At 38.8% G+C, this 23036-nt stretch overlaps 1 protein-coding gene across 1 annotated transcript; it reads left to right on the top strand.

Annotated features, from left to right (window-relative positions):
* Window positions 1–1928: 1928 nt before the first annotated feature.
* On the top strand, window positions 1929–20215 carry prom1b (prominin 1 b; the record flags this gene model as incomplete). Its single annotated transcript, XM_083909404.1, has 26 exons — window positions 1929–2187; window positions 9324–9385; window positions 9638–9664; window positions 9768–9973; window positions 11160–11280; window positions 11361–11424; window positions 11513–11602; window positions 12180–12203; window positions 12474–12691; window positions 12767–12841; window positions 13444–13507; window positions 13722–13881; window positions 14002–14154; window positions 14296–14419; window positions 14527–14630; window positions 15026–15110; window positions 15197–15343; window positions 15454–15525; window positions 16004–16096; window positions 16549–16566; window positions 16718–16771; window positions 16861–16941; window positions 17470–17538; window positions 18151–18240; window positions 19359–19474; window positions 20146–20215. 26 exons carry the CDS (start codon window positions 1929–1931, stop codon window positions 20213–20215), a joined length of 2646 nt encoding a protein of 881 aa, XP_083765530.1.
* Window positions 20216–23036: the final 2821 nt, after the last annotated feature.

The following is a 23036-nucleotide window of genomic DNA, read 5'->3' as shown; positions in this document are numbered from 1 at the left end:
GAATGGTTTTAACTACTTCATGTATGAGTCGGGAATTTCTTTTTTCCATGTACAACCGTCTGTGTAATGCATCTCCTTTCGTGATAGGAGAATAAAACAAGATTTTTTTTTTGTAGCCCGTTTCTTGTGTGTAATTTATTGAATGTTCTGTTCCTGTTCTCAGTGAGTCTCAGTGACTTCAGACTCTGTTCACATGGCAAACAGTGCTGTCTACTGTTCCCCCTCCTGAATGATCACTGAGGAGGGGAGGGCGTCTGTCATCACAGACATTCACTAACACACAACAGGCCGCTTTTTCTCCCCCCCTCAGAATGTCCAGCTCTGAAAAATGATCACATCCAGGAGACACAACTTGAATTTTCCTGATTGCTCTGACATTCATCACATGTATCACAGGTGACTGTGAGCCATGTGAGAAGGTGAGACGGGATGAAAGGGAGCGCTGACATGTCACACACTTCAATGCTATTTGCCTGGACTTGCGTAAGTTGACCACTCTGTTACTTTTTAACAGAAAGCTGGGAGGGTTTTTCTCCTTTTTCCAAACTTGAGCTTTCGTCGCTTGCCAAAATTTCACTGGTCTTGACATCTATTTAATCCACCTCTGAGCTAAAGGTCAGCTGCTCGGTGACCTGAGGAAAGAGCCGATAAGCTGTTGTACAAACATACAGATGTTCACTGTAGTTATGTCAACTGAAAACTATAGGCAGTTCATGTCAAGAAAACAGATTGTACAATGCAGTACTACTCTTCTCCAAAAACTGATTATCTTATGACTGAAATAAATGAGAGACACATGGACAGATTGTAACCAATCCAGTCCTTTTTGACAAACTAAAATACCTGTACAAATACAATAAAATACAGTCTATAAATTGCCAAAGCATGATTAATCTGTCACTGAAGGCCTGTTTCTGTTTAAAAATGACTTTTACCAGGTAAAGTAGCTTAAAATGGCCCATCAAATACAGTTTGTCACTGACCACAAAGTATTAACTGACATTAAACTGGGGTAATTACAGCTGTCGGAACAATAGTTGCATATTGTAAATCAGCCTCACCCCCAAAAGTGAATGAATGGTACATTTATATGAGAAAACAGCCTCAAAAAACTAGTCAAAACCATGTCAAGAGGCCAGATTATGCCCTTAAATGTGAATATTGCTATATCCTCTCTAGTCAGTTAAATTATTAATGTATTCAATATTTTTATTTGTTTAAAATTGTTAATGTGCTCTTTCTCTTGTGTGCTGTAGCCATTTTGTTTTATTTATGTTGTGTTAGGCCCTGCGCCCTGAAACTGAGGAAGCTAAATGGAACTCAGCCATCATTAATTTGATCAGTGACACCTGTGATTTTCCTACTGTTAAAAAAATTAATCCTTCCTGTCAAAATGGCTGCCAGGCAAAGCACCCATTAACATTTGAGTTATATTTTAATAAATTAATAAATAAATAAATTCAAAAAAGAGAGGGGGAGAGCTGCACCGGTGATTGGAAACTCGCGCGCCACGGGAACGCGCGCAGCGAGCTTTCAGCGTGCGCGAGCCTCGCAGAGCTTTCTCGTGCACGCGGCACTGGTGGCAGCAGCGGGTGGCTCCGGTGAGACAGAGGAAGACACCGCCATCAGTCACGGATACGTCGACGAGCGTCGGTCCGGTGAGTCGTCGAAGAGCTCCGGGGGAAGATGTCTGTCATGAGTCCGTACCGAGAAACCGTGAGCTAACGGCTGCTAGCATCTCGAGCGCTGGATGTTGAAGTTTAAAAGTTTCCAGCGGGACGGTAGTTCGAGGATAAAGAGCAGAGAGACGGGTGTCTTCTTTTCTCCATCCCGTGTTTGACTGTTGGACGACCGTGGCTCGGAGCTTCCCTCTCTTTTATCCGTTTTCTTCAGGGTTTTTTTTGGACACAGTTTGACATTTGTGAGCCATGTTGTGGACTCGGTGTCTGGTCCTGCTGCTCTGCTGGGGGTCCACCACCGGAGAGCAGCAGGCGGAAGAGAGGCAGGTGCAGGCGGGCTCACAGCGGAGACAGCGCTCTCCTCCACCCGTGGAGCCCCTGGACTTTGGGTTCGTACCGGCGGCGGTGTATGATACCCACGCTTACTACGAGCCAGGGCCCATAGGGTTACTCTTCCACATGGTCCACGCATTTCTCTACGTTGTTCAGCCGAACCCCTTCCCCAAAGGTGAGATTATAATCCTCGCCCCCTCCTTCTCCACATCCCCCTCTTTGTCCTTCTCCATCCCTCTGCTGAACTGCTCTGCTGGTTCTCTTCCTGATTTTATTTATTTCTCATGATTACATAATACACATAACGAATTATAACATTTATTTACATAGGACTTTTATGTATAATGTTAACAAAAGTGCTAAACAAGTGTTAAAATCAAGTTAATACAAAGTGCTTAACAAGAAACAAAACTGGTTACAACCAGAGAAGTAGTTGATTAAAAGTAATGGCCTCACTAAAAACGAGTGAAAATAAATAGAAACACATTAAAACAGATTAAAATTAGATTAATTTAAAAGAAGGTTGGAGTGTTATTGGTCAAAGATCAACATAGAGAGTTCCAGCGTGTCCTTATTCCTGGGGCAAAGACTCAATCTCCTTTTGTCACTTACTGACATTTTTGGAATAACCATGAACACACATCTCAAATTTGGGTTTAATTTAGGGATTATTCGATGAATCGATAACTAAATTGATCATCAGCTGTTTAGATAATCGGTAAATCGAAATATTCAGATTTTTCAGCTTCTTATATTGTAAATATTGTTTGGTTTATTTGCTCCATATCTCAAAGAAATCATTAAAATTTTTAGTTTATGGACAAAACCAGATATTTCGAGAACATCATTTCCACGTTTGGTAAACACAGATCAACATTTTCTGATATTTTATGGACCAAACAAGTACACGACTCATCGGGGAAAATAATCAATCCGTTATGAAAATAATTAGTTGCAGCCCTACTTTAATGTAACTTAAATAAATAATAATAATAAAGTGTTGAACCCAATTCTGGCCCTTTAGATTTCAATAACTGGATTTAATGTAATGAATATCGGTAACAATAATCAAAGAATTAAGATCAAATAAGACAAAGACAAATTAATCCTCTGGTAGTGCACAGTGTATACTTGAATAAATAATATCATCCTCATAGGGCGTCCATGTCACAATATTTTTTACAATGCATAGACTGATATAGGAAATAATACAATAAGGAATATATGACGGAATGTATTATCTGTATTACAGCACTTGAGAGGTGGGAGATCTGATTGTGATCATGGCACAGGTTAAATTTATAATAAGCTGTGTTTATGAAACACTAAGTAAGGGGTAACATGTATATTAATGGTATACAATGTATTTTCTGACTTAATCAAATTCTTGTTTTGTTTTGTAAACTGTCGAACCTTCAAAACTGTGGACATGATACGGTTCCAGAATCTGACTTGACCTGTCGTACGTCACAAACTAAACAGCAAAGTCCAAAAACCTCAAAGAGACTGCGGTGGCAGAGATGATCTGCACACACGTCTACTCTCTCCCTCTCTGGGCCACATGGATGATTAACACAGGAAACCTAGTAAACAAAATGTGGTTTCCTCGGTTAAAAAGAACATGTGCATGGAGTGACTGTGTGAAATAATGACCAAAAGTTAGTGTCAGTGTGGTGATTTAACATCGATCAGGTCTGTCACATGATCAATGGAAACAGAGTTGCTTGATGTAGTACAATAACCCAGTGATGGTATATAAAGAGCTACAAACAACTAAAAGTGGTTTGTTTTCAGTCAGTGTGTACAACTATTTGTGGTCACGTTGGAGGTTGACACAGTGCAATAGGATTGAGGCGTTTAAATTGCTGCCATTTTGGTGTCCAGGGTTAGTGCTGGTGGCTGGGTAATCAATTAGCAGATCAGCGATTAGAGGAGGCTTTCTCAGTCACCTGCATCACTGCATAATACCATAATCCACCACACCATATGCTGCTGCTGCTGCTGTGAGGGACTTCACACATGCACAGGTAGACGCCACCTGGATGTCCCGTCGCTTTCTCGCACATCATGTGTCATATGTACAGAACAATCATGTATACTGTAACACACACACATACGCCTACAGTTTCTAAGGTGTGAAGTTTGTCAGGTTCTGCTGGCCAAATACATAATAAGCCACATTTTAGAGGTGAAGCTTGGTATTCATCCAGGTACCCTATACGATAGCATTTCATTTATAATTTCTATTTTAATACCCCATGTAAAAGCTTGATAAGAACAATAACAAAACATAACATATTTCAACTTGATGATAGTAATGATCAATTTTTATTTACCAACACTTTCATGGTTGTTTGTCTCTGTGTGATTGACTGTGACCTGTCCAGGGTTAATCATGCCATTCACCTTATGTGAGGTTGAGATTGGCTCCAGCAACCCCTGTGACCCTCATGTGGAGGATAAAGCGGTGAATGAAAGAAACAATGTCATGTGAATATAGTACACTAATACTCCCATTACCTGCATTTTACTTTAGAAATGACATGGTATTACTTTTGCTATATGGTATATTTAAACACCTTATTATGATCTCTTTATTACCACAGTATTGCATTGTTATTGCTGAGCTTAGCATTTCATTATACAGGGTTACCATGGTCATGAAATGCCTGGAAAAGATTGAAAGTAGAAAAACGTATTTACAATTTACTTCATTACAAAATATTGGCGATAAAACATTACTCACTTATGTTGCATGATGCATGTAGTTTACATTATTTTCAGATCCAAGTGAAGTTAGCAAGCTCAAAAAGGATACTGAGCTGCAGGTTTTAATAATGTTTGGCTTTCCAATTACAAATATAAGACGTGGCTCATGAGAGAGCCGACTGTGAATGTTGGCTAAGATTCCAAATTCCATGTTGCTAAAAGCCTGTAATAGAGCTAGTGCATGCAAGTAAGAACCTCAGTACTGGGCTCAATGTTGGAATAGAAATTACTTGATTGATTGATGGAAGTTTGGTAAAATATTGATGTCAAATTTATGGAAACGCATTGAAAATTATAACTTTACTTTTACCATGTTGTTGTAGTATATTTACATACTGAGACACATCATATGATTGCTATGAATGTTTTTTGTCCGTAAATTTAAAAAAACATAATTAATGGATTTATTCAGCTTTTAATCAGGATCAATAATCAGTATTTCACTATGTGACATTTGATCCTGATTATTATCACTACAGACTGATTGATGATGATATCATCGTCATGGCGGTTACATCTCTACTAAAAGTAGAAATAAAAGTGCTTAGTATAACCATATAAGGTTCTTCGGCTTGCCCTCATAGAAAAACCCTTTCTGGTTCCAGGTAGAATCTGAAACCCTTTTGGAGGGTTCCACCAAGAACCCTTTTAAAACCCTTTATTCAGGAAAGGGGTTTTAAAGGGTTCTCTGGATCAAAATGGTTCTTAATGGAACCATTAGTGTTACCAAGAACTCTTGAAAAACCCTTTCTTCGTGAAGGGTTTTTCAGAAGCAAATGGTTCCAGGTAGAAGCTCAGCCCTTGTAGAAGGACTCTTTTGGGCAATCAACAGATTATACAGGGGGTTTTAAATGGCTGGTGATTAAAAGGCAGGTTTCCCAATAATGCAGATATTATTAGATGATATTTGTCAAAAGCCCTGGATCGCAATTGGAAAAATAAAAATCCAAATCCATGTGGCATTGACAAGAATGTGAGTGAAAGCTGCAAATGTCCTTGAAATGACTGGTTATGGTTAGGTGGTAAATGCATCAGCACAGATTCATTCTCAGGCATTCTGAGATATTATTTTGTTTGTTTGCATATTTATTTTCTTGCAATAGAAAGATAATAAATGAGATATAATATTGTTGCACTTAGATGAGTATTTATTTAACACAGTCATCTCAAGTCTTTTGTCTTTTACTTGTACTTTACTTTGGTCTGGGTCTACTTTCCTCAACTTACAGTCAGGAGCAATAATCAGTCTTCAATTATTTGACATTCATCACAATAACTGATGATATTGACTGACTTTAATAACCTTGTTTAGTCTTAAATAAAAATGTAGTTTTCTTAAGATCTTTGTGCTCTACATGCACATCTAACTTGTAAGAAAATGTAGATGTGTGTCACTTAGATATTGGTCCTTTAGTGGCCAATTAGTGTCTTCTGTAAACCTGCTCATAGTTAGTTAACGTTTGAGCTATGAGTAATGAGTTAGATCACTAGTTTATTGACAGGTGACAGAGAGGATGGGGTGGGATTAGGGCTACACCTGAGTTAAGATTATGGGGGGAAATGTAAATCAGTTTACTCAAATGAGGCAAAAAGTGTTGTCAGTTCGCAGAATATCCACAAATCCATTTTAATTTATTAACGTTTTTCTGCTCCTTGCAACAGATAACGAAAGACTTAATAGTCTATGTAGGATGAAACGTCAGTTTAACTACCTCCTGACTCACTCATCCCTCATTACAAATCTGTGTGAAGGTTGAATTTAGGTTGAAGAGGAATCATTTCAGCCTCTTTCACTGTGAGGGGAGTCTGTGTCTTCTTATCCCTCTAATATACACAGGGTAGCTTAGAGGATTAGCAGCTACAGTGCCAGAGCTACCACTGCTACAGATGGCATTGTCTTACACACACACAGAAAAGTGGGTCATTGTCCTGGTATTTGTTTGTCCTTAATTGCTGTGATTGGATATAAACAGGCTGTTTGTTTCGGAGCAAAGGTCCTAAGAGTAGGGGTGGGTCAAAATATTGATTTGGTGATCTATCATCATCCTTCCTTGTGCAATACAATAATCGATAATTAACAAATGAGGCGCTCTAAAGTAAACAGTCGAAAGTTTCATGGGTGCAAGTTACCTGGCCAAAGAAGAGGAAGTTTACAGCAGAATAATGGTAGCGAACGCTACGTTAAGAGATGTTCCATCCGCGTTCAATACATAGACTTTATGCACTTTGTTCTCTATGTTGTGAATAAACAGAGAAATCCTGCACTTTAAACTTTTCACAGACGTTTTGCTTCCTTCAGTTAGACAGATCTTGTGATGTATCGCTACATCATTGTCTTGCAATATGTTGATTACCACAGAATCAGGATATTTATTGGTATCGTGGACCGTTTATCGTATCATGTCATTAGGTACCCTGTGATTCCCAGGAGGAAGGTTGCTTGTACACTATTAAAATACATAATTAACTGTGTGTACGTGTGTCGGAGAGCGACGAGTGGCTGGAGAGAGCATAAGTCTTGTTGGAGTGAGTGAGTTTGTGAATGTAAAAAGCAGCAGAGTGATGGTTACTTGCCAGGTTGCATAAGACCTTCCAGTAATCTCTCAGAGCTGGACGGTGTAGAGGATTGTGTCCACCTATATTTACATGTTACTGTAAGACGGTTGTAAGTTAAGCTAACTATAGCAGCAGCTTTTTTTGTGTCTCTCATAAACAGAGCTTAGGATGGAGTTTGACTGATATGGTCTACTTTTTTTGCCTAGAAATGGCTAATGTTCTGTCCTTACACAATAGTTTGTTTTTCTTTACTTTGTATTTTAAGCTTATTCAGCATGTTGATCAACGGGGGGGTGCTTGATTATTGAAGAGTCAAAAGACACAGAAACTGCTCCGTTTCATCAACACATTTATCTTAAGAATGAACGCATGAAAACAAGAAGACATCACATTCTGTGAAGAGCAGCTTCACTGTTCTGCAGTGTTCCCTTCATCCTTTTTGGTCTAATTCTGATGGTTCTTTACGCCCACCTCCACCTTCGCCCCTTCCCTTTCGTTTGCTGTAGCTACCTCTCATACTGGGTCACTGAACTAAGCTGTCTAAGCTTAACTGCCCTCTGTGGCTAATGCTAACTAAGAAGCTGAGCAACAGCAGGTGGTATCATCAGACATGCTCATATGCTGCATGTGCAGAGTGAACAAGAGAGGTGTCTTCATCATCTTATATGACTGTCAGAAGAACACTCATCTAGTTTTATTACCACAAAACTGTGATCAGTGATACCTGCAATTTAGGGTTTTGAAAGGACATTTTTCAGTTATATTTGAAGCAGTTAATAAAAACACTTTTTTACATTTTTAAAATAAAAACAACTTAAAATATTTTTCTCAGACTCTATAAAGAAAACAGAGAACAAATGAGTCAGATTAATCAGTGATGTAAACAGTCATTAGTTCTCAGAAAAGGTGGGATGAGAGAGAGAGGATAAAGAGAGGTTTAGTTTACACTAGGGCTTGTAACCCTTTTCTTTTTCTTGTCTGATGCTAGCACCGATATCACAACCTTGAGTACTGATACCGATACAGTCTCTTTGTTTTTACTGAATGTTCAGTATATATGTCCACATGGCTCACATAATCACTGCAGTGTGGCAGAAAAGTGCATCCCCCACTCTGTATTGTATAACATGTAATGATTTTCTTTTTACAATATCTGATTCAGTCATTATTTTTTTTGGACCGATACTGACACTGCCATATTGTGTAGCTCATCCCTTCTTTGTACAGTAATGGTCTGTTACACTTCCCGTGTTTGCTCACCTCACCTGAGGACAAGCAGGTGTTCAAGCAGAAGGCAGAGTCGGAATATTTCTCTGTCTGTTGCTGTTTGTGTTTTTGTTTGTGTGTGTGTGTGTGACAGCTGTGTCATCTCTCAAATACTAAACCTGCCTCCATCTGTTTGTCATGTGTGATGGCACTTCCTGCACCGGCCTGTCCACTGACTTTTAAATTAGATGTTTATTATTTCTTCTATGCAGAAGAAAGAAAACTTATGGGGGATCTGGCAGACTGATAACACTGACAAAAAAAAGAATTATTAATAATTCCTCCATATATATGTGTGTACATATGTGTATAGTTTGCATACGTGCAAGTGTGCATGTGAGAAGGTGTTTACATGCTGAGTAATAGTGTGAGTGAGGTACCATCCAGGTAAGCTTAGTGCAGGCTGACCTATATAAACAAACAGACAGCTGGACTGAAGTGCAACGCTCTCCACAGTAAACACACAACTTTTCTAGCTGCCATGTTGTCCTTGCAAATGATGATCCAGCATAGGTTGTCAGATGTTAAAGCTTGAGGATTTAAAAAAAATCTGATTGATTATGGCTCATCATGTCTGTAAAAGAGAATATTATTTGATTCTGCAGCATAGGTTGAAACATTTTTGTATTTGAGTACTAATGGTAGTTGACTCTTGGTGATGATCCCTTCATCTCTCTTCATTATATGTCTTAATACGTTATGTATATGCTTCTTTTTCAGATCTGATTGTTAGAGTCGTTCAACAAAACATGGGGGGAATCAAAATAGAGGAGTGGAGAAAGGTATGTTATTATAGTGCACACTCCACACTCGTGAATTAATGTTTTATTATCTTGAAAATTAGAGCATATAATTAAGAGTTCTCTTGCAAATATTAAACACAAACTCACCAAATGAAACTTGACAGAAAGCCTTACAGTGAGACACAAGACAGAATTACAATGTGATGTCATTTCACGATGCTCATGAGACTTAATGAAGTCCTTGTTTTGACCACGTTGTTTCTTCTCATCACTCGTGCTATGGTGTTACAGCCAGAAAACATCGTCATGTTGCTACAGGTAAACTCGCTCATCAGACTGTTGTAAATTTTCACCAACAAAAGTGTGTGAGTGAAATAATGACTTCATGAATCCTGCTCTCCTCTTCCTCCTCCTCCTCCAGTGGCTCTTCTACGAGGCTGGATTCCTTATATGCGCCACCATTGGCATTTTGGTCGTGGTCCTCACGCCTATCATAGGACTTTGTTTCTGTGTGTGTCGGTGTTGCGAGAACTGCGGTGGCGAGATGCACCAGAGACAGAGGAAGAACACTGACTGTCAGAGAGGTTTCTACACGGCCTCCCTCATTGCCTCCTCCATCTTCATCATGTAAGTCTTCTTGGATTTCACTAATTTGTTCACCAGTGATGTTCTCACTCAGTTCATCCAGAACTTAATGCACACTGATAAGTTGTTTAAAAATATTAAACTCTGGTTAAACCTTCATCTGGACCTGTAATGGCCTCATTCTGCTGCAAAAAATAAATCCAAGCGACATACAGTCTCATACTTTGATTTCTTAGTGTGTATAATGAAACTATGGCCAAAATGTTGGGTATTTACCTGGTAGTATTTAGTGTATTAGTGGGTTATAAGCTGGTAATAAGCAGATAGTGACAGTCCCCTAATTACTAGCTATTTAACTAGTAAATATATGGTAACAAAAATATGTTACTCAGTATTAACCTGTAATAAGAAGGTAAGAAGAATGAAACCATGGCCAAAATACTGGGTATTTACCCAGTAAATTACTGGTAATAAGTGGTTGGTTTTGGGTAATTCCCACTGTAAAAGCTACTGTAATTTACTATATAGTTACCAGGTAAATGCCCAGTATTTTGGCCATAGTTTCATTGTATTTATTTTCTTATTGCCATTGGTAATTATCTCATAACACTTTTGTGTTACCATGAATTTACCAGGTTAATACCTGGGGACTGTAAAAGAAAGGGTTACCCTGGACGAGACAGGTGCACAGTCAGAGATATACAGTCTGAATTGTGCAGGACAGTGAGGTGATACTGATATCAGTCTATGGCTGACTGTGAGAGTATTCTCTGTCTGAATGAGCGCTTTCACATACACACACACACCCACACACACACACACACACACACACACACACACACACACACACACACACACACCCACACACACACACACACACACACATCTCTGTGGCCATTCAAAGATGTGGAGATATTATCCACTCAGGGTTTGTCAGGGTTCTCCCAGTAGACTTTCTCTGGTAGTTTTTGTGTCTCTCTCTCTCTCTCTCTCTCTCTCTCTCTCTCTCTCTTGGTATTTGATTTGTTAATCAAACCATTTCCCCTTTTCTTTTCCGTCTGACAGATTACACTTCCTGTTTGATTTTTACTTTTAACCACCAGTTCTAAAAACAGATTTCTATGAGCATCTCTGCACTTTGAGTCCCATTCTACAGAAACCTTAGACATTTATACACCAATGCTGCCCTCTACTGGTTAATATGACATGTATTGTGTGTTTGTTTCAGATTGGGAGTTTTTGTTGCCTATACTGCAAACCATAATATAAGCACTCATATCAAGAGCACTCGCCGGTTCATCAACACCAACATGCGAGACCTGAGGACACTTGCCAACAACACACCTGCAGTATGTACACTTTCACACACTTATACACACATATATTTAAAAATCTGAGAATCTGATTTACTGTGTGTCCCGCGTTGCAGCAAATTAACTACCTGACAGCCCAGTACACCACAGCGAAGAACAAAATCATGTCCGACCTCGACAGTAAGTTGAACCTTCACGTCTCACTTTGTTTGCTTGTGGCTTCCTAAATGTTGTCACAAAAGCCTCAGATTTTCTGTGTTTCCTGCAGACATCGGACCAGTGCTGGGGGGGAGGATCCACAGTCAGCTGGAGAAAGAGGTGGTGCCGTCCCTGGACACTGCTCTGCGTATGGCAGGAGGTAATGCTCCCTCTGTATAAACATTCAGTATGATCCTTTTGTTGAGCTCACACACTACAGTCAATGATGAAGTTTATTAGATGTAACACTGTCTCCTGTTTCTGATTTCTAATTCAAAGATAAAATTCTCAAACACACTATTGCTGTCATAATAATAATTGAAGTCTATGTATGAAGGAAAACAATCCAAATTTGAATTATCAAGTTTACTAATTTCAAAGACTCCAGGTCTATATTTGATTGTTCTGTGCAAATTTACAAATTACAATAAATACATGATAGAAACAATAATCATTATGTCCTTGCATTCGAGAGTAGTCGTTAAAGTCGCTAATATTTTGATGGTATTTAATGTGCTATTGTTAAAATCTATAACACAGTACATATTGAACTGAAGCTCGACTTCCAAAGCTATGCTGAAAATCAAAAAGCAATCCAAATATTGGATATTTTCCAGCTCACTTACACTTTCTAATTATTGTCTCAAACGTGCAGCTTCCTCTGTTGTCTTTTAGGGGATACTTCCTTACCGTTGCCAATCTAACTTTCTTTTCCTCATATTTCCATTTATCTCAAGCAAAAGTTGAGAATGCCATCAAAGGTAATCAGAGCTGATTATTGGTGCAGTGCTGGTGATTCTGTGTTAGTGAATTAGACTCAGATGGTGATCCTAAACCACTGATTTATCCTGAAAACAAACTGTTTCCTCTTGTCCTTTGTGAGTTGTTGATTTGTGGTCAGTGATTCTGCTGATAGTCTTGTGGTGTATGTACTTACCTTACGTGCGGCCCCAATCATTTCACAAAACAATACACTATTATGGATTATCTTGGCACAAGTATGTGGAAAATCCTCCATCTGTTGGTTGTAGCTATGCGGGAGACCAAGGAGGCTCTGGAGAATGTCAGCTCTTCCTTGGAGGTGCTTCAAGAAGGTACGGGGAAACTTCAGTCCAGTCTGACAGGGGAGCAAGCCTCTCTGTCCAACACCCTGTCCGATCCAGCCTGTACCAACGGAGCTGTCTCTCAAACCTGCAACGCCATCCGATCCACGCTGCCTCAATTAGGAGTCAATGCAGAGTTCTTGAAGGTATGACGGAGTCATAGTAGAATCATATTTGAGCAGAATCTTACTTCTCTTACTTCTTCACTTTCTGCTCCTCAGCTTCCCAATGTCAATCACGCCTTGGCCAATGTCAACACACTCCTGAGAACTGATCTCAGCAACATTGTGCAGAAGGTCTGTCTCTGTCTCGTCTCCTGTGCATTTTTCTGACCAGCACAATGAATCATTTGTCATTGTAAAATCCCTTTAACTGTTGACAAACACAATCTCAACTCTGGTCAAAATGTAGGAAGAATCATTTCATATGAAGCATTAAAAAGAAAACATAAAATTACGTAAAATTAGGCGTGTGCTGTCTTTCTAGGTTAGAAATTGATTAGGCATTGGACTGGAGTATTTGTGGCATGGATGCTATTGGAAATGACATGTTTTTTAATATATTGATGCAATTAAAGAATTACAAAAAAAAAAATAATGGAATAAATGGAAAAATATGAAAAAAAGCAATCCCATACAAAGAGAAAGGAGGTTTGTCCTGTTTTGTCTAAGACGGTAATACAATTTGGCCTTTGTCTCAAGTCACTGTCTCACATGACATGGAAACTATGTAAAATATAAAATATATTCCTATATAAGCATGAGTTTAAATACAAAGAGCATAAATGTGTCCTGTCTCGGTCAAAATACAATATTTGTATTGTTGATTTATCACCTGAATAATGTATCTAGGTTCAAATCACATGTTAATTCATCTTTTTTTTCCTGTCCTCTTCCAGGGTTACTCGTCCTTTAATGACACACCAAGACTGGTTAGAGAGCAAACTAAAAATATCGTCACAGGTACAAAAGAGTATACGTTAATACGTGTTTGTTCGTTTAGTAGAAGTAAAAATTAATTAAGTCTGACTGTACTATTTTCACTTTTTTGATTTTGTGCACACTCATGGATAATGGAACCATAGCTCTTCCTCGTAAGTCCTTTTTTGTCCCTTGTCACATCTAAGGGGAACAGGTATTTTATAGTTAATGCACATATTGATTTGTATGTGTGCAGGAGTGAAAGGCATGCTGGATAAGATCGGCACAGAGATAAACAACTTTGCCAAGATGTTCCCGTTGGAATCATCGCTGGCCAATTTCACCGTTTTCCTCAATGAAGGACAGATGAAGATTGAGGCATTTTACCCACAGATTGACCACCTTGATTTCTACAGGTTTGTTTCTGTGAATGCAAAATATGTGTTATTTCAGGTTTATTGTTTGTATCATGGTGAGGCCCGAGGACATTCATACAAATCATATAACGGCAGTGTCTGTGTGTGTGTGTGCTGCAGGTGGATCGGCTGTGTGGCGGCTCTTTGCATGGTCGTCCTGGTCCTGGCTTTCAACATCCTGGGGCTACTGTGCGGCACCTGTGGCTATGACAAGCAAGCTTCACCCACAACCCGAGGATGTCTGTCAAACACTGGCGGCAACCTGCTAATGGCGTAAGCTTAAATAGGTTCAACGCTGTCTTTTAAACAAGCTTAGAGAAAGAAAAAAATGCACAACACAAAATTGTAGAAAACAGGAAGCAGATGCTTATTTGTGAATATGTCTCACACACTGCCTCTCTCTTGTTCTTTCAGTGGTGTGGGCTTCTCCTTTGTCTTTTCCTGGGTGCTGATGGGCATCGTGACCACCTTGTTTGTTGCCAGTGGCAACGTGGAGAAGCTAATATGTGAACCGCTGGCTAACAGACAGATATTCCAGGTACTGACCATAAACTCGTCTTATTGTCACTCTTCTCTCTGCCTTTCCCTGTGAGCGTGGCTTGTATTACATACCAGACAACACTGTGTGTTTGTGTGTGTGTTCAGATCATAGACACACCGTTCATGGTTCATCCTACCAAGAAGAACTTCCTTCCTGGAATGCTGTTTCAGAACCCAAACATTGACCTGACTTTGGGAAGCATGTACAGGTAAAAAGACAGCATCTGATATACACACTTTTTTATATATACTACCGTTCAAAAGTTTGGGGTCACCTATACAAATTTTTTGTGTTTTCTATTAAAAGTCACACTTTTATTCATAAAAAAAGTTGCAAAATGAATAGAAAATATAGTCGAGACATTGACAATATTAGAAAATAATGATTTTTATTCAAAATAATAACTTTGCTTTCGTCAAAGAACCAGCAAAACAGTTTTCAGCTGTGCTAACATAATTGCACAAGGTTTTTCAAAGGTTTTCTAATCATCCAATAGCCTTCTAACTCGGTTACCAAACACAATGTACCATTAGAACACTGGAGAGATAGTTGCTGGAAATGGGCCTCTATATGCCTATGTACATGTTTGTGTTTGTCTTGCAGGGAGTGCTTTGAGAACAAAGGTCTGTATCACGCTCTGCAGCTGGAGACCATGTTCAACATCAACACCTTCCTCAACAGAACTGTCGTAAGTGTCACTTTATTCTGAAGGAGCTGACTGATCAGTGGTCAGTGACAGTGAGGTAACATGTCAGTGTGTTTGTCTCACCACAGTACAACAAGGATCTGGCCAAGGTGTTTGAGAGCGTGCAGGTCAACTTGCATGACATCACACTCCTGGAGCAGGCCGGCAGAGACAACCTCATCAACTTTGCCAACTCAGGAATCGGACAGATCGACTATGAGACGTACTTGGCTGAGGTAATCTGCTCAAATCCAGACTGATGCCTGAGTAAATTTGAGTTTAAAACTGAAAGGTGTACAACAGAAGGACGTTAACCCCCGTGTTGTCGATGAATGTCTCGCTGTAGGTGAATAAGGGAGTCACTCTGGTGGATCTCCTGTCCTTCTCCACAGATCTGGAGGCTCAGGCTGACCAGCTGGTGAGTCAGAAAGTTGTAATAAAGTGAAACCTTCGCATATTCACATGTATTTATTGCTAAGAAGCAATTGCTAAACAACTGTAGCGCTCATTATGTCGGACAAGAGAACGACGACTGTTAAGTTACTTGTTGTATGGCTTTGGGATGTAAATGTTTATATAATGCTTATTGACGTCTGCAGGATATCATCCACCATATGTTTAGTCAGACAGGCTGTCTGGAAAATAATTTCCCCTCATGCTGACTGATCAGGGGGAACAGGCTGCCCATTCACTCTGAGCACTCATAGCATTAACACATGTATAGGTACAGGGACTGTGCAATTTAAAGGCTTGTGGGACAAAGGGATTAGTGTGTACACTATATATTTGTATTCTATTTCCAAGAAAATGCCCGATTGAGCCCAAAGATTATAGTATTGTAAGTTGTATAGGAATAGATGTTTGTGTTCATAGTTTGTTTGTTTGTTTGCTTGCAGCCACGCGGTGCCCTGGAGAATGCACTGAGAGGACACGCCAGCAGTATCAGGCAGATTCATCGAGATCAGGTGGTGCCTATAGAACAAGGAATGGTAAACCCCTCCTCTCTCACAGCACAAACATGAACAATAACAATGAAACAATTCATTTCCTACATCTCCATATGATCATGTCTTCTTATGACAAAATAAAAAACATACACTGCCGGGTCACCTATACACTTTGTTTGTGTTTTCCATTAAAAGTCACACTTTTATTCATCAAAAGAGTTGCTGATTCATTTAATGTTATATTCAGTGCGTTTCCTTCAAAAATAAGGACATTTCTAAGTGACCCCATACTTTTGAATGGTAGTGTACACTTTGTCTTGAGCAGAATTGTTTTATGGATCAGAAGATTACACAGAGATTATTGTTCATTTATTTGCTAAAAAGATTCTCAGATTGTGACGTAAAACATGACTCGTCATTATGCTGCAGTGTTCACTTCCACTCAGTGCGTTCTTTTTTTCTCTTCCTCCTTTTCTTTCATAAAATGGTGACAGAAATATGTCAAAGCGCGGGTAAGTCGCTGGTGTCGGTTGTCGATGTGGAGTGTTTTTGTTTGTTTGTAGTGATGTGGTCGATGTCGTGACGTGACACGGTATTTCTAAATGTGTCCATTTGAACATGCATTTGTATTTATTTGACTTAACTATCTGTCTTCTTTCTCAGAGCACTCTGAGCCAGAGTATCAAGCAGCTGCAGAGGATGTCCAGCGACCTGCCAGTGAGAGAACACACACGGGCAAAAAAAATCCTCATATCATTCATAACAGCTTCCACATCAAAGTTCTAATAAATATTTCTGTGTCTTAGGTCAAGGTCACTAATATCCTGAGTGCCATTGATGCAGCAGAGTACCTCATCATTCACAACGCCTCACATGTGGTGAAGCAGGTATAAAGTATATGATGTGACCAATAATGTGGAGGTATTTAGACAACTGTGGCTGTTTATCGGGTTTAAATGAATGCTTGTGCAATTGAAATATGCTGTGGTTACATCAAATTTTCATTCTCAAGATTCTCTTTGAGTTTCAGTATATATGAAATATCTATGTAAACGCTGAATATCCTCAAATGCAGGAAAGGGAATTATTCTTTTACCCATTGCGACATGTCAGAAGCAATGAAAGAAACAAATACTTGAATACATTTGATTTAATAGTAAAAAACACAGCCACAGACAGCTTTTTATAGCATGTTTTAGCAATGAAAGTAACAAAGATTATCTTTAATAATCTCTATTGATCAAATGCTTGATATTGAATCAGAAAGTAATGAACATCAGTGATGATTAGAGCATGAAACAATGTAGTTCACAACTAATATGGGCATCAGAATGTTGTTCTAAGTTGGACTTAAATAATTATGAACTATTTCAAAACACCTGACAATATCATAACACTGCTTCTCTGTTTTATAGGAAACAAAGGGCTACATGGAGAGTTTAGTGGGCTACTTCAAACAGTACACCAAATGGGTTCAAATCTCTGTGAGTATTTTATTAACCTTTGTTAGCAAAAAAAAAAAAGTAATTGTGTTTATTCAATGTGTGATGTAGTGTGTGTGTGTGTGTGACCTTTAAAGATACTGCTTAAGTCTATATTTTATAAATATGTTTGTTGTTTTTGTTGCATGTTAGTTTTTTTAACAGTTAAAACAGGGATGTGGGCAGGTGGTTTACATAAAATACAAGTACAAGTACAAGTACAAATGTTTGCATGCATACCTGCACCTACTAACATGTTAGACCACACATGGGCAATGATGTGAAATGGTCTGTATGTTGCATATAAATTTGGGTTTAATGATTATCATTTCTTTAACACTTTTTATTTGTGGCAGTGTGGTAAAAACTGTTGCCCACCTCTGTATTAGACAGTCTTTTCTGACTGGAAACTGCTCTCTCCAAAAGTCCAGAGAGAAAATCAGTGGTTTTTGCTTTTTGATGCATTTTAGTTCTGTGGGAGCTCCTGCAGGTTCACTTAACTGTGTGTTTATATCAGTAATGAGGAAAGGAAGTTTAATTCCATTCATGCATTATCAATATTTTCTATATCATATGTATAATATATTATGTGTGTGTGTTTGCTTTTCCTTACAGTTGACCGCTGAGGTGGCTCAGTGCAAACCCATCAGTAACATAGTGGACAGCATGGAGATCGTAGGGTGCAGCTTCGTAGTCGATTCAGTGGTAAGTGTGTGTGTGTGTGTTTGTTTTGGACCACACGTACAGTATGAGAACATTATGTCCTCCGCTCACTGACACATGTTGGGAGGCAGGACGGGAACATACAGTACAGTACATGCACATAGGTCCTTCAATGTTTTTACATTAGTGCAGTAGCCGTTCAATGTGTGCCTGTTTTTTTTGTTTTTTTGGGGGGGGGTTAACGGATATGTCTCGTATTTCTTCTCCAAACAACGTCAAAGTTGGCACTGCGCACTCTGGCGCCCATATGAAGTCAAAAGCCAAGGTTCAGATGCTCCTTGCATTTCATATAGATGTATGCAGCCCAGGGAACTTCTATATTTAAATAGAAGTACACACATGCATAGACATGTACACACATGCATATGGATGCACAGTATATTCTGCTCTATATTTGCTTGTCTTACTTTATTTGTGTCCCTTAATGTTTGCATGACATTCATATTTATTTCACATTTACACTACTATTCAAAAGTTTGGGGTCACTTAGAAATATCCTTATTTTTGAAGAAAAAGCACTTTTTTCTCCAATGAATATAACATTATATGAATCAGAAATACACTCCATACATTGTTTATGTGGCAAACGACTATTCTAGCTGCAAACATCTGTTTTTTTAATGGAATATGTACATAGGTGTATAGAGGCCCATTTCACAGTTCTAATGGTACATTGTGTTTGCAAATCGCGTTAGAATGATATTGGATGATTAGAAAAATCTTGACTAAAGCAAAGTTTATTTATATATATATATATATATATATATATTTATATGTATATTTCTTGTCAATGTCTTGACTATATTTTCTATTCATTTTGCAACTCATTTGATGTTGAAGTGTGACTTTTAACGGAAAACACCAAAAAAATGTAAAGGTGACCCCAAACTTTTGAACGGTAGTGTATATTATTCAACAACTGAGACTGCTATTTTTAATATCAGCTTCAGCTTGAGGAAATTGTCATAGCAACATAACTAAATAATCCAAAATGAAAAAGTGTATGCATTTTCTTGAAACATGTTTCAAAGAAGTTCGTTTTTATTCCTAAATTCAACCGCATAAAATGTGGAAAAGTTACAATAGATTTTGTTTTTCAGAACACATTCTGGTTTGGTCTGGGAGCCAGCTGTATCTTCATGATCCCCAGCATCGTCTTCTCCATCAAACTGGCCAAGTATTACAGAAGGATGGACACAGAGGACGTCTTTGAAGAGTGAGTTCTAAACAACACGCTTGCTCATTAGTTTTACTCTGTGCTCACTAAAACCTCTCTGTGGTCAGTCAAAACATCATTAACAGATCCTTCTCTTCTCTCTTTGTCAATATTTTGGTTTCATGGTCGTTGATCTACCTGATATTTTTCCCCGTCATGTTTTCTCCGCCTCTCTCCAGCTCCTCTTACCCGTGGCTTGTTGCACTTTGATGCACGTCGACTATTCATGCACACGTTTGTCTTCTTCCTCATGACCATTCTCTTGTGTGGTAATCTTCATCAGAAATCACGAGCATGACCTTGTGTCTCTTTGCATTCTCCGATTCTCGTTTCGTCGTCTTCCCTCTGAGGATCTCTGTTTTCCGTATTGATTTCATCAGTCCTACCGCTCTCTTTATCACCTCGCCCTTGTGTTGCATTCTGGGTAATACAGGTAATCATGGTGAACAATTGTGCAGTCCATGGAAACCTGAGGGTGGTCAGGTACGAGGCGTGACCACCACATCTGCTTGCTTGAATGTTGAGGTATTAATCGGTGGAGGGAACATTTCGAGGCTGTGCAGACAGAACTAAATGTGCCACATGAGATGTTTCCACATGTATTAAGAATTCCCCACGTATGTGTTTGTATTGTGTTTGTACTGTATGTGTTGTCGTGTGTGCACATGTAGCTCTCCCTATCCCGACACCCTGACGCCGTTCCCTCGAGCCTCTGCTCCCCCGAGCTACTGCGACTGTTGACCCACAGGAACGTTGTCGTTTTTGAAGAGGTACTAAGTATAAGTTACATAAACACAACCACTAATCCACTTCTATCTGAAGTAACCATCTAACAACCACCAGCCATCACCAATCTCACTTACACCAAAGAGAGAGCGACCCTGCTGTCTCATCGTCTGTCTGTTTCTTTCACAACAGTGTTTCTTCTGTTCATCTTCTTCAACCATTCACTCTTCTTCTTTTTTTTTACTGGCATTGACCGCTGACATGATTACACTCAACAAAGAAGAAATTACTTATAATGACCATGGCCAGTGTCCAATAACTGACACTGGTTTCTTTGGTTATGTTCCTTTGTGGATTTGTTCAACATGAGCAAACATTTTAAGCAAAATCAACTTTTTAATCATTTTAATACTTATATTTGGGACTCTGGAGGCCCTATGTGGTAGGCAAAGTGTGGAAAAAGATGACTCACTCGTGTTTTGTGGTCCTCCTCAGTCTAAGTACAGGAGATAAAACACGCCATGTTGACTTCTGTGTCATTGCTACGTCACAATGACACATTCCTGGAATAGTTGTCTCGTGGAGCTCCGCTTTGTCCCTAAAAAACGCAAGAGTGCAATAGTATCCAGAAGAGCGGAAGTCCGCAAAGTGTTCTATTCTTGGCGCCACAGAGTTCTACACAAACGTCCAGCCTCAGAGGATTTACGTGTCCAGTGGATACATTTTATATATGACGGCAATGTGCCGGCGAGAGACGGCAAATGATGGCTTTTCCAAATGCTAACTGCTGTTAGCTGCTGGAGCCTCAGTGACGCTGACGTAGTTTCCTGTGTCTCATTTGCATTTAAAGAGACAGGCACTCAAAACAGAGCGTTCTGAACAGGGCTGTTTTGGCATGGTGATTGAACTTTTGTGGTGCTTCATCCTTCAGGTATTTGACGAAAGCATGTCACAGACATGTTCATTAGGACACCAGGGAACTGGGTTCACTTGGAGAAATAGGGTATAAAATGTCTGTTTTAATGGTTTGTGGGATATAAAAATAGACTTGTTCATAACTGAGATTTATTTTTATTTTTCCACAGTGGACAAGAAAACTGGAACTGAGATTTCCCATGTGGTAAGTTTTCTTTTGTTTCATTCTCATCATTACATTAGGAATAGTATAAAATGAATAAATACTTTAGGTCAAATTGCAGATTAGTTCTGACACGGATGCTCTCTTTTCCATGACTGCTGGACTGTCCATTTGCGAACTGTTTAGACCTTTTACAACTTCCAAAGACAAAAGGGAAGAATGACAACAATCCAGAAGTGTGTGTGGAGGATGTCCCACCACAGTAACTACTTCAAACCAAAAGGACCTCCAATGCCAGTGAACTGTCATTTATATCACCCACACCAGCATCTACAGTTCCTCTAGTGTTTCATCGTGTACTTTAACCAACGTCAGAACATTTTCCTGCAGAGTTAGTTTTACACATAGAGAAAGAATTTGTACTTACATGATTGGTTTTTACTTGGTGACATGTGTCATTTTTATACGCTTTCAAAACTTTTGAAAGTTTGATATATTTTGTTCATGTTTGTTTTATAACATGTAAGTAGTTTTTGTAGTAGTAGCAAATTTTGTGGAAATATTTGTGATATAGCCTGCATCATTTTGGCTCCACGTGTTTGCACTGACCAGGTGGATCGACAGAAAATAGTGTTATATTTTGATAAATGCAGTCCATGTCTTCAAACTACCAGGAGTTTGATGAGAAGAAACCATTCGATTGTGCGTATGTCAAATAACAACAGCCAGTTAGCTTAGCATGATGACAAGACACGATAGTTTTTACATTTATACTAGCCATTCTGAGGGTTGCCAACTTCCTCATAAGACAATAAGGAACCAACATATACGTTTGAAAATCAATATAATCATTTTATTATATGTTTGCCATCTTCTTTTCCCCTAAACAGTATCCCCCCCTGTTTAACAGTTTAACTTTTACATCTTACCACATCTCCTTTGCTACGATACTCACAGTTAAATAAGGAACAAAGTGCATTCCTTATCTGTTCAATATGGAACATGTCTTTTATCTTTCAAATACGGAACAAATGATTATTTGGTTGACAAAACTAGCCATTCTGCTTTGAGGTACTTTTTTTTTTTTAGCATGTGAGCATGCTAACATTTGCTAATTAGCAATAAAAAGAGAAAGATAAACCACAGTTTTTGAATCATCCTCATCAAATATTAAATAGTTTTTCAAGTGTCAGCCTTATACCCAGAGGAGGAATACCACAATCAATTCAGCATTAACATTATAACAATATTTCTTTTTGGTCTGGACCAAAGCTTGTTGTAGTTAGGCTAACATTGCTAGCTACACCTATGCCTTTAACATGTTCAAAGCATCAATTTGATTTTGATTTTATACATATTAAAGTAATGAGGTATAAAGTGGTGACTAATTACTGGACATTTGGCTGATTTTGTTGCCACAGTAAGAATTTATCGTCTGTCTCCAATGTTTATGCTAAACTTAGCATTTAGGCTGTAGCTTAACATTATACAAACGTCATCTTCTTTGCTAACGCTGAACAAACAAGTGGAAAATGATATTTTACAAATTTGTAAAATATTCCTCTCAACACTGACCTACAAAACTTCTTTTTTTAGAAATGTAAATGCTGTATTAAGTTTCCTGGTTCATGCAAGAAGCAAAGTGCTACAAGCTATTCAACACACATACTACCTTACACGGTACAAAGACTTGCCAGATGTATTTTTTGTTTGTTTTCTTCATCATCATCCTCTCAGGAGGCTCTATGGTTTCATTCA

Source organism: Microchirus variegatus (genome assembly GCF_963457635.1).
Source record: "Microchirus variegatus genome assembly, chromosome: 23".
Lineage (NCBI taxonomy): Eukaryota > Metazoa > Chordata > Actinopteri > Pleuronectiformes > Soleidae > Microchirus > Microchirus variegatus.
The sequence above is the reverse complement of the archived record's forward strand: the minus strand, read 5'-3'. Positions and strand labels throughout refer to the sequence as shown.